Source organism: Pocillopora verrucosa, chromosome 7 (assembly GCF_036669915.1).
Source record: "Pocillopora verrucosa isolate sample1 chromosome 7, ASM3666991v2, whole genome shotgun sequence".
Lineage (NCBI taxonomy): Eukaryota > Metazoa > Cnidaria > Anthozoa > Scleractinia > Pocilloporidae > Pocillopora > Pocillopora verrucosa.
The window spans coordinates 8,065,602-8,078,615 of record NC_089318.1 but is presented as its reverse complement, the minus strand read 5'-3'; the positions used below and the strand labels follow the sequence as shown (position 1 = coordinate 8,078,615).

The 13,014-nt window shown below is 40.8% G+C and overlaps 1 protein-coding gene across 1 annotated transcript; it reads right to left on the bottom strand.

Moving 5' to 3' along the window:
- Positions 1-3,316: 3,316 nt before the first annotated feature.
- Positions 3,317-12,880, bottom strand: LOC136282461 (tetratricopeptide repeat protein 28-like). The gene is made up of 10 exons (XM_066170114.1): positions 12,814-12,880; positions 12,554-12,619; positions 10,216-10,377; positions 9,764-9,966; positions 9,067-9,180; positions 8,473-8,659; positions 7,987-8,256; positions 6,517-7,866; positions 5,187-5,916; positions 3,317-4,724 (listed from the first exon to the last, which is right to left on the bottom strand). The coding sequence occupies exons 1-10, from the start codon at positions 12,878-12,880 to the stop codon at positions 3,317-3,319; spliced, it is 4,557 nt and encodes a 1,518-aa protein (XP_066026211.1).
- Positions 12,881-13,014: the final 134 nt, after the last annotated feature.

Below are 13,014 nucleotides of genomic sequence, written 5' to 3'. Positions count from 1 at the left end.
GTCTCTAGCAGCTGGAAATCAGAATATTTGAAAATAACAGTTTATAATGACCTGTGATGATGATTTTTCTTGGGTAATTTTCTTCTGTAATTCTCTTGTGTAATATTTGTCAGATACAAACAGTCCTATAGAAGAATGATAATCTGCAATTCGTTAAGGACATTTGAACTCTAAATACTAACATTGATTTTGGGAGACAAATATGGAATAAATTTTACTTCAGAGAGAATTCGTCTTTTTATTCGAGTGATTCCTCCCTAAGTGATCGTTCCATACAACCCGAACAGGCCGATGGGACTCAGTCAAGGATGACCACAATCGCTTAATAGAGACCACCGCTGAAAAGTGTTGAAAGTGACAATGCATAAGAGGAAAAAATTCGTGAATTTGACAACCGACCGCTTAATACAGGTTCAACTATGAATTCCAAATTAACCAATCAGCCCACGCTAGGAGCTCCATTCGCCTGTGTGGTATATTATAAAAAAAACCGCTCTAAGGTGGGTAGATGGAGTAGAGTTATGAAGCACGAAGAGAAAATCTAAGAAGACGAAAGAAGTCTAAGTCCAGCGATTACTCAGGGAAATTCTTGTCTCTACCTTCTGAAATTGTAGCTCTAAGATTCTTGAGAATCCTTCCTCTAACCAGGTAGCCGTTTACACTCCCAACCCAAGGAGAAAAACGGAACCTCAACCCACCCTTCCCCCCTTCCCGTGGCTCTTTTTTAAAAATGATTATAATATATGCTATCGTCAGTAGAGATGTTCTGCTGAAACATTTACGTTGTCGCAGTTTTTTAGATCTGCGGAGGAAGTCAAAATATCAAGGCTTACTGACTTTTTGGATCCAGTACAAGCTCTTTAAAGGGGGAGGTAAATTTATCCTTGCTCGCCCTCACTTCGGTGAATATCTCGCGTTAGTTTCGTTAATAAGCATCTTAGACTGAACATAGCAGGAATGCGTAGCGACAACGTTCTCCCCATGACCGTCTCTCTCAGGTTGGCGCCAAACATCACAAGTCTTACTTCCAGGATTTTTCCACGGCTTGTTTTTCCCGGTTTTCTTTACTCCTCAAAAATCAGCACTCTAAATTCGAGTTGCAAATGCCACCTTCTAAAACCGTTTTTATTTCACATCTTGCATGTCACCCAGTCGAGGGTCTCCATGGGGTTAACCGTTAGCCGTAAATCGGTCAAAAAACTACCTGTTAGGCGTAAAGATTGACAAATTTGAACCCTTAGTTGTAGAAAAAATTTACTGTAAAAATCTTTTCCTTCTACAATGTGTTATTCTGGGTTAGCCGCAGCAGAAAAATGGCCACAATTTTAACCGTTATCCGTAAAAAAGTTCTTATTGGTCGGCCCTCAGTTTTAAGAAAGTTTCGGTTTTTTTAACAGACTGTTTTAGTTAAGTCTGCAATCGTGGAAAAAAAAAATCATAAATATTTTCTACACACGGGGAACCACACCGACCTAGGGTACCTCCCATGCTGAGGACGCTTTCTATAAACAGAAGAATGCACCATCTCCCAAAGTGAAAGGTAATTTCTTTTTTCTTGCCTCTTCAACAATATATGACTGAAACATAATGTCGCTTTACATGCTAAAAAAACGCGTCGCGTGACATCCTAAGGAACGGCTGCCAATGAAACTGGCAGATATAAAATCTGAAAATATCGAAGTTTATATCCCATTTAATAACTCTATCCAAGAAAATGGGCAAAAGCTGAGCGAATAAGGCGTAGGTGCGCTCACTACTCCAAAAGAAAAGATGTGACAAAACATCATATCTGTCACATAACGTGCTAAAGAAGTGCGTCGCGTGACATCCTGAGAAACGTTTGCCAATGATTGATATTAGTAGTTATATTAGAATTAGAGTCAGAAAATATCGAAGTTTATCTCTCATTCAGTAAACCTATTCAAAGAAATGGGCAAAAGCTATTAAGCGAATACTAATTCAAACGGCAAGAAATGGCTTATGCAGGTTGATGCAGAAATTTTCTTCCCTTTGTTATTAATTTCCTCTTCCATTCTAACAAAATACCGAGCGACTTGTTTCATTGTTTGACATTTAAATGTTAGTTTATTGCACTTAGATTGTAAGTAAACAATCTAATCGGAGAAACTAAATAAAATCACTTGGCTCCAACTTTCCAGCTCGTTCTGAGCTTCCATCAAGTATTTGTAAGCCATAACCCTAAGTAAAATTTATAAAATAAAACTTTTTTCGTTTTGCCTTTGGACGATTAGTTTAAACAATATACTTAAAATGCATCGTTCTGCTTGTAAAAAATAACACAATTTATCGCATTTAAAATTAAACGAGAAATCTTAGAAAATTAACTAACACCAAGACTAAATCCTTGCCATTACGGCCAAAATCTGTCATTTTAAGTCCAGATAAACCGAATTCTGATCGGCAGAAACTAACTTTAGGTACCAACGACTGAGTATAAATCTTCGAAAAGTTCATCACAATTTCTATCTGACATAGGCTAAAATAATCGAGCAATCGGACGACTGATTATTCTCCAATTCCTATGGAAATTCTCTACATACGCACATGGCTGTAATAGCTTTAAAAACTCTGGAAAACTTTATCTAGACGTGTCAACTTCGACGTAAATGTAACGCCCAAATCCTCTCAGTAGAAAATACTTAGATTAAAAATAACTTCTCACATAGCTATTCATGATAATTTTAAGACATTATATGAAAAAAAAACCAAAACAAAACAAGCAGTAGTTTGAGAAGGATATCAAAGAGTAAGCTCGTAAAAGCAGTTCAGACAAGCAAAAAGGCAACTTTTGAATCAATGGAAATCTGTTCTCTTGTTAAACTTGACTTTGGTCGTCTTTTGGTTCTTCCTGCTTTGAAAAGAAGACTCTTGACAAAGGTTTCATCTGTAGCTTACTGGTTTCTGGTCCAAATATCAGCATTTGTACTTATCAGAAAACTCCCTGGGATTTCAATGCTCATCGCCTTAACTGAAAAATAAAAGAATCTAAGTTTAGGGAGGGCAGTTGAGTTGCCATGAAATATTTCTTGAAACGAAACATTGCACCACAGGATTGTTTTAAAAGAAATTTGCCATTGTACTCCTATCATGTTTCCAAAAAAGAATGTTATCATCGTAAATGTGTCCACTTGATTGTACTGCATCTCATTTTGCGGAGAGAAAAATAAAATTCGTAACCCAACTGAAAGTGAAATAATACGCAAGTATCACTGCTCACATATGAGCAAAGATTAGGATTTAATGTAACATTGTATTGAATAGAATGTATCAACAGAATTATTACTTGCTGCAGCCTTTAAATCTCCTTGAAATCCAGGTTGACGTCGTCACCAATGAGTACAAATGGTGCCCAGTAAATCACCTCCTTGAACTTTTCAATTTCTCTCATACACTTCATGGCCTGATTGAGAGCTTCGCTTGCCTTCTTGCCTTTGGCAAGTGCACCGTAGAAGAACGTCATAAACTCCAGGGTTCCCTCGTCGCCAATCGCCCACAAGGTTACCACAACAGATCTGGCACCGGCACCCAAAAGTGCACGCGCCATGCCAACCACACCCTCGGCCATGACCTCCCCACGAGCAGTGTGACAGCAGCTGAGTACAACCAGACGTGCTCGCAACCCAGCTTCCATGACATCGTTCATCGTCAGCAGATAGTCTTTCTCTTGCGGCTGAAGGTTATCTCTTGTGGTGTTTGGTGCCAGAATAACTTCTCCAGTTTCTATTTTGCCGTGCGCTGCTATGTGAACTAAGGCCACTGATGATATTCGTTTTAACACTTCATCTTTTGTTGCCATTTCTCCAGTGAGAGGGGAGACATTGAGGATACGTCCGATCATCTCCACTTCTTTCCTTGCTCCTGGAAGTTGCACCAAAAGCCCTCCCTCATAGATAATATGTTTGAAACATGGGTCGCCGACAAGCAATGCACCAGTCTTCATGTGAAAGTCAGCTGGACAGTCATGAATTAGTTGCAAGGTCGTCAGAGAGGGAAGCAAACGAATTGTGAAAGAATCACTTAGATATGATGAGTTGGAGAACTGCAACGCTGCATAAGGTACGAGGCAAAATGGCCCCTCAGGAACGAATGTGATCTCGTCGTTACCTTCGATCAGGTCAGCAATAGGAGTAACGATGATGTCATGCAGCTTCTTTAAAGCACTAGATTGGGAGTGCCTCACATCAACTGGAATCACATCATTGGCCACTTCCTCTCCTGTCGGCAGTCTTTTCTCGATCTCCTTAAGAGCAGTTTTGTTCAATAGCTTGATGAAAAATTCCAATTCATCCTCATACTTGTATTTGTTCACGTGTACTTTTCTCATATGGATATTATTTTCGCTAAGGCAAACCCAGAAGTAAACGCATGGTCCATTAATAGCTATGAAAACTGTGCTCAATGGAACCCACCTCAGAGAAATGCGGGATGCACTGAGCGTTAAAGAATCTCCAGGCTGATATTTTTTGACCATGAGATCTCTCAGAGCTTGAGCACGTCCTTTCTCTGTGGCAAGAAGAGCCTTCACAACTTGACCTCGGTTGAGATTTATACGCCACAAACCTTTGTATGCTACTTGGTGCTGATTACGATAACAAATCTTCCACTGATCGTTGAGTTGAAGACTGGCCCTGATATCATCATACAATTCAACACTCAAGTAATAATAGTCAAAGGCTATCATAAGGTTTCCTTGGCACTCAAAACTACTTCCAAGGGAACAGAGGGAGCACGCCTCTCCAGTCTTATCTCCCACTTCTTTGGATATTTCTAGGTAACGTAGAAAACACTCAATAGCTGTTTTCAACTTTCTTTGACCCTCATGAATCCTGCCGAGAAGGCAATAACATTTTCCCTCTGCAGCCTTGTTTCCCACTTCTTTAGCAATGTCTAGATAACGTTGATGGTACTCCATCGCTTTACTGAACTGTCGAAGATCTTGATAAGCGTTGCCGAGATCACCATAACTTGCTCCCTCTCCGGCCTTGTCTCCCACTTCTTTAGCAATTTCTAGGTGCTGTTGATGGTAATCGATAGCTATTTTGAACTCTCGAAGACCTCGATAAGCGTTGCCGAGATTGCCATAACTTGTTCCCTCTCCAGCCTTGTCTCCTACTTCTTTAGCAATTTCTAGATGACGTTTATGGAACTGGATGGCTGTTTTGAACTGTCCTAGACCGTCATAAGTGTTGCCGAGATTGCAATAACTTTTTCCCTCTCCGTCCTTGTCTCCCACATCTTTAGCGATTTCTAGATGACGTTCATGGTACTGGATGGCTGTTTTGAACTGTCCTAAAAAATTATAAGCGTTGCCGAGACTGCTGTAACTTCTTCCCTCTCCGGCCTTGTCTCCCACCTCTTTAGCAATCTCTAGATGACGTTGATGGTACCGGATGGCTGTTTTGAACTGTCCTAGACCGTCATAAGCGTTGCCGAGATTGCCATAACTTTTTCCCTCTCCAGCCTTGTCTCCCACTTCTTTAGCAATTTCTAGGTGACGTTGATGATACTGCATGGCTGTTTTGAACTGTCCTAAACAATTATAAGCGTTGCTGAGACTGCCATAACTTCTTCCCTCGCCGGCCTTGTCTCCCACGTCTTTAGCAATTTCTAGATGACATTGATGGTACTGGATGGCTGTTTTGAACTGTCCTAGACCTTTATAAGCGTTGCCGAGATTGCCATAACAGATTCCCTCTCCGGCCTTGTCTTCCACTTCCTTAGCAATCTCTAGATGACGTTGATGGTACTGGATGGCTCTTTCGAACTGTCCTAGACCACTGTAGGCGTTGCCGAGACTGCTATAACTTCTTCCCTCTCCGGCCTTGTCTTCCACTTCTTTAGCAATCTCTAGATGACGTTCATGGTACTGGATGGCTGTTTTGAACTGTCCTAGACCTTGATAAGCGTTGCCGAGACTGCCATAGCTGATTCCTTCTCCGGCCTTGTCTCCCACGTCTTTAGCAATTTTTAGATGACGTTGATGGTACTGCATGGCTGTTTTGAACTTTCCTAGATAATTATAAGCGTTACCGAGACTGCTATAACTTCTTCCCACTCCGGCCTGGTCTCCTACTTCCTTGGCAATCTCTAGATGATGTTGATGGTATTGGATGGCTGTTTTGAACCGTCCTAGACCTTTATAAGCGTTACCGAGATTGCCATAACTGATTCCCTCTCCCGCCTTGTCTTCTACTTCTTTAGCAATCTCCAGATGACGTTGATGGTACTGAATGGCTGTTTTGAACTGTCCTAGACCGTCGTAAGCGTTGCCGAGCCCGCAATAGCTGATTCCCTCTCCGGCCTTGTTTTCCACTTCTTTAGCAATTTTTAGGTGACGTTGATGGTACTTGATGGCTGTTTTGAACTCTCCTATACCGTCATAAGCGTTGCCGAGATTGCCATAACTGATTCCCTCTCCGGCCTTGGCTCCCACTTTTATTGCAATTTCTAGATGACGTTGATGGTACTGGATGGCTGTTTTGAACTGTCCTAGACCTTGATAAGCGTTGCCGAGATTGCCATAACTGATTCCCTCTCCGGTCTTGTTTCCCACCTGTTTAGCAATTTCTAGATGACGTTGATGGTACTGGATGGCTGTTTTGAACTGTCCTAGACCTTGATAAGCGTTGCCGAGATTGCCATAACTGATTCCCTCCCCGGCCTTGTCTCCCACTTCTTTAGCAATTTCTAGATGACGTTGATGGTACTGGATGGCTGTTTTGAACTGTCCTAAACCGTCAAAAGCGTTGCCAAGATTGCCATAACTGATTCCTTCTCCGGCCTTGTCTCCCACGTCTTTAGCAATTTCTAGATGACGTTGATGGTACTGGATGGCTGTTTTGAACTGTCCTAGACCTTGATAAGCGTTGCCGAGACTGCCATAACTGATGCCCTCTCCGGCCTTGTCTCCCACGTCTGTAGCAATTTCTAGATGACGTTGATGGTACTGGATGGCTGTTTTGTACTCTCCTAGACCATTATAAGCGTTCCCGAGACTACCATAACTGATTCCCTCTCCGGCCTTGGCTCCCACTTCTTTAGCAATTTCTAGATGACGTTGATGGTGCTGGATGGCTGTTTTGAACTGTCCTAGACCTTGATAAGCGTTGCCGAGATTTCCATAACCGATTCCCTCTCCGGCCTTGTCTCCCACGTCTTTAGCAATTTCTAGATGACATTGATGGTACTGGATGGCTCTTTTGAACTGTCCCAGACCGTCATAAGCGTTGCCGAGATTGCCATAACTGATTCCCTCTCCGGCCTTGTCTCCAACCTCTTTAGCAATTTCTAGATGACGTTGATGGTACTGTATGGCTGTTGTGAACTGTCCTAGACCATTATAAGCGTTGCCGAGATTTCCATAACTGATTCCCTCTCCGGCCTTGTCTCCCACGTCTTTAGCAATCTCTAGATGACGTTGATGGTACTGGATGGCTGTTTTGAACTGTCCTAGACCTTTATAAGCGTTGCCGAGATTGTTATAACTTCTTCCCTCCCCGGCCTTGTCTCCCACGTCCTTAGCAATTTCTAGATGACGTTGGTGGTACTGGATGGCTGTTTTGAACTGTCCTAGACCATCATAAGCGTTGCCGAGATTGCAATAACTGATTCCCTTTCCGGCCTTGTCTCCCACCTCCTTAACAATTTCTAGGTGACGTTCATGGTACTGGATGGCTGTTTTGAACTGTCCTAGGCCGTCACAAGCGTTGCCAAGATTACCATAACTGATTCCCTCTCCGGCTTTGTCTCCCACCTCTTTAGCAATCTCCAGATGACGTTGATGGTACTGGATGGCTGTTTTGAACTGTCCTAGACCGTCATAAGCATTGCCAAGATTGCCATAGCCTTTTCCTTCTCCGGCCTTGTTTCCCACTTCTTTAGCAATTTCTAGATGACGTTGATGGCACAGAATGGCTGCTTTGAACTGTCCTAGACCTCTATAAGCGTTGCCGAGATTGCCATAACTGATTCCCTCTCCGGGCTTGTCTCCCACTTCTTTAGCAATTTCTAGATGACGTTGATGGTACTGGATAGCTGTTTTGAACTGTCCTAGACCTTGATAAGCGTTGCCGAGATTGCCATAACTGATTCCCTCTCCGGCCTCGTCTCCCACCTCTTTAGCAATTTCTAGATGACGTTGATGGTACTGGATGGCTGTTTTGAACTGTCCTAGACCATTATAAGTGTTGCCGAGATTTCCATAACTGATTCCTTCTCCGGCCTTGTCTCCCACGTCTTTAGCAATTTTTAGATGACGTTGATGGTACTGGATGGCTGTTTTGAACTGTCCTAGACCTCGATAAGCGTTGCCGAGATTGCCATAACTGATGCCCTCTCCGGCCTTGTCTCCCACGTCTTTTGTAATTTCTAGATGACGTTGATGGTACTGGATCGCTGTTTTGAACTGTTCAAGGCTTTGATAAGCGTTGCCGAGATTGCAATAGTTTCTACCCTCTTCGGTCTTATCTTTCACTACTTTAGAAATTTGTAGTTGGCGCTGATGGTACTTGATAGCTGTTTTAAACTTTCCTAGTCCTTGATAAGCGTTGCCGAGATAGGCAGAAATGTTTGCTATGACTTTTAGTTCAGCATTAGTCTTCCTTAGTAATTGAAGCAGACGTTTGTTGTCATTTTCAATCTGAAAACGTGTCAAGGGTCGATAAATCATGAGCAAATTTGCGAAAATGTAGTGGAAATGTGTATTTTAAAAAAACAACGAGAGTCTTAGATAGAACCGTAAAACTGGAAGGATTGATTTCAAGTTATTGGAGAGTTTTATCTAGCTATGAAGCGCATTTATTGGTTTAGATTCAGTCGTCATGGTAATGTTCGTCTGAAAAAAATTAGGGGTATTCAGCTCAAACTCTGGGAATTACTTAATATGACTCTTCTTTTGAGCAAAGTTCCGTGTAATAGTCGAAAGAACTCTTTAAGGATATTTTAGCTTCTTAAAACTGCTCAGTGCAGTGTAAGAGAATCGAACATTGCGTGCGTTACGTGTTGAAGAATCTCTCCGGAACGTATTGATTTCCCTTGAAATATTACTCGCATTGCACCTCGTATCACGTTTGAAAAATTTGCTAAAGGATACGGCCAATCCCATATGCAACCAGCTCCTTGCCTCTTTGTACAAGTAAAGTTCGACACAAGCTCTGGCTCCTGAAAAGGAGAGAATAATTGGTGGTACGAAGTAACTCATCACTGTTAAAGTACAAACGTACTGATAAAATGGACTTAATTTCCCATTTAGCTGGGAACAAAAATTGTGAGAATGAAAGAGATTTGAACTTGAAGAAGAACTCAAAATAAACAATAAGGAGCTAATGGAAAGCGGCTACCAATTAAGCTTCAATTGATGATGATAACGATAAATTTATCTCGCGCATTCTTTATTTTAATGTGCTATTGTGCACTTTTCAGCACTTTGCGGGAAAGTTTTCGAGCAGACTGCATTGAGCAGTTTACAACTTTTGAAAGGGAATTTTTCAGGTGCCTTCTTGAGTTACAGAGAAGATGCAAGAAACAAGGCTTACAGTTTTCTGTTCTTATCTGGGATTAGAACATCAAACCATTTGCAGATGTCACAGCTTAGGCGGCAGCACATTGTCCTCAGATATTTTAAGACTCAGGGAGATGGTCCAGTCTAGGGCTTGAACCCTCGACTTCCGGCGCTCTACAACGTGAACTAAACAGGCGGCGGTATTTGAGAGGTTCTTGACATTTTCTTATGCTTTTCACCCACTTTACAGACATTGACACACCAGATACAATTGACACTTGGGGTGCAGTTACGGCCACAAACAACACAATCCTCTTTTGACGAAATCAGAGAATAGAATGTTGATGGATTATGTCTGAAAAACCCACCTTTCTTAATAGCTTTGATTAAAGTGGGTTCCAGTTGAGCGGCAACTGTTGCATCATCGAGACATTCCACGTAATTTGCTATGAGATTCAGGAAATAAGGCTTAAAAAAGTGGTCATTGCAACAAAGAAGCCTTAAAAAATTACAATTGCTTAAAATGTAACGAGGATCATCCCTTTGTTTAATTTTCATCCACCACAGGGTGATTTATGTTTTTACGCTACTTTTCTGGATTTGCTCAATTTTTCCTTTTCTTGATGCAGATTGTGTATTCCGTTATCTTGTAACGCTGCACGGCAGATTTATATGTTTACATATGAAATTGTTACCTAAACGGAAATGAGCTGTTGCCCTGTTGCTGTAAAGCTTGGCGTTCAGCCGTTTATCTTTGCAGTTCACTTGAAGTCCTTCCGTGTAGGAGTTTATCGCGTCATTAGCTTCTCCTTTTCTGTACTCTTTGTTACCTTTCTCCAGACATACCTTCGCTATTTCTGAAAACACAAAGTTTTGGTGTTAATGATTTAGTGATGAGTGATACGACCCTTGACGGATGATGCCAACTTTATATATCCAAACGAACTCTTAGGTTAAAAAAACAAACAGAAAAGTTTAATATATGTACATTTTGTTTGTGTGCAAGCTGTTGGGAGTCTGGGCTGTAGCTGTTACGGGAAAATTTACTGACTTTTCCCGTGTGTGTTAATCGAAACATAATTATTCGTAAACTTTCACATTTAACCATTTCAAGTCCTTTCATTTTAATAAATCAAAAAAATGTATAAAAACCACAGTAGCTTTTAGAATAGATTTTTGTTGTTACTCGCTTTCATCACATGCACCTGCTTGTCGGCACTTTTGTTATTTATTACATGGTTTTTTTTTAGGTAAATATAAGTGTTAATGGTTTTTTGGAAACATTTGTTTCATGGTAGATGGCAGCTGAGTTTGTACTCGTAAATCTAATTTCTTTTCATGCGATGGTTTCCAAACCAACCTTGCATTAATAAGCAGAAACTTTTAATTGCTTTTCCGTTTTTTATTTCCTAAGCTGCGCTACTGCAATTAAGATAGGTATTGTTTTCCATACCAGAGCTGTAAATTCGCACCTAAGTTTCCTACGTTAATGGCCTAGAGTTTATTGCATCCGTCTTTTTAATTTTGAGATTCTTTCCGTCGTAGAAACAGATGGAATATTTAAGTAGTTTTCGTTTAACTTCAAAGAGATCTTTTCCGCTCCTTTGTGTCCTTATTCAAATATTACGATCTTTGTAACAATAGCACTTCACACCAGTTGCTTCTTAAGCAAGTACCTTGTACAGCTTTGATGATTACAAACTAGAGTATGCTAGAGGTCATGTCGCTTGTTGGCCTGACCTAGAATAAAAGTACTGTGGAACCAAAGATTGTCTTATCCTTGACGTCCGTATAAGCTCGCTCGAAGCAGATCTCCGTGTACCAGGAAATCGTGACGAGTTTCCGTTCTCGCTGCCGAGTCGTCTCTACAGAGTTATTTCCCCCAGTTGCTATTGTTTCGTCCGCGAAGATTCAGTCCTCCAGTTTGGGCGAGAAAACCTATCGTCACATAGCTTGGCTATTACCACAAGTTTATCAATTTACATTTAGGTCGAGAGGTTTTCCAAACTCCTTTTACACCTGGCTTACGTTTTCCAAAATATCACAAGTTTCACCGGAAGATCCTATCTTAACTCAACTTTGTTTACAATCGCCCTTCAGGAGAGTTTATCTGTGCATTTTATCTTCTTTAAAATACGCAAGCTATTTGGAGTTTTAGCTGTAGCTTGGCTATAACCACATCAAGTCTGATCGGTTTACATTTAGGTCGAGAGACTTTCCAATGACCCTTTTACATCTGGGTTACGTTTTCCAAAATTTCATGTTAGAATATCAAACCCCATAAGTTACTGCAAAAGCAAGGCAAAGCCAGGACCGAAAAAGGTTAAAACTTGGGAATGTTCTGGTAACGAAAAAAAAAACATCGCACTGAGAGTCTGAGAGTGACAAGAATTCGTGGTTTTACCAGCGTTGAGAAAAGTGCGCTAGAAAAAAAGTTTTTCTTTGTCTTTTTTTCTTTAATTGTCTATTGAGAACATACTCGGAGAGGCTAACTGGAGAAATTTGATTGGGAAAGTATCACTTTCCCGCGAAGTGCCATTTTGCCTGTTGCGAAAGTCAGCGGTTCCACATTTTGTTGGCTGGTGGTTTACAGCGTAGGCCTGGTGTTGACATAACTGTCTAAAGAGGTGCGAAATATTTAGAAGACCAAAACAGGCGATACGGCCGAGACAAAATGCCTCCTCTTCTATGTAGAATTCTCAAATTGCGTAAAATTTCTGCCAAACATGTACTGAACAATAAGGGACAAAAATGTGTTAGCGCAAATACTTTCCTTTTGGCGGCCTCTTTTCTCACCTCTTAATATCTGAATAACTGATGATGTCTAAGCATTTTGCTCGATCTGACCGAGCAACGACTTGTTTTTTCCTTTGTTTTTTATTTTACCGGTAACAAAGTCTGAAATTTGAAGAAACAATCTTTTGCTGTTTCAAAACCTTATTCACAGAACGTTTTGATGTAAATGTGTAAATTTTGATGTAAACGTGAAAAAAACTTCACCGCGGGGACTTCTTTCAAAAAATCTTTTCTCACCTCTTAAAAGGTCATCGTCTACATCCAGTTCAGCGTCACCTGACGTAACTTGACTTTTCTCTGTCGCTGAAATTACCGTGAAGATATTTCAACTTTGTTAGTGATCGCAACTATGTGCGATTACAACTAGCGTTCTAATACTGGCGTATTTAGTGGATTCGAAGTGATCCAAAAAATTGTACACCAGAATTAGGGTGTACTTAATCAACAAACAGTACATAATTACCATAAAGAAGTCTTTCCTTGTTGCTTTTTCTTACCTGTAGCTGGAAACTCATTTTTCACCTCCAGTTCTTCTCCCGTTGTTGGGAGGATGCTTTCTGCCATAGCTAGAAATAAAATTGAATCGATTGCACTGCGCTACATCGTTAAAAATAAAAAAGAGGAGACTCAAATGAAAGTAACCTAAAGAAAACGTTGTATACTTAATCATAGAGAATGAATGAGAATCTCAAAGTTTC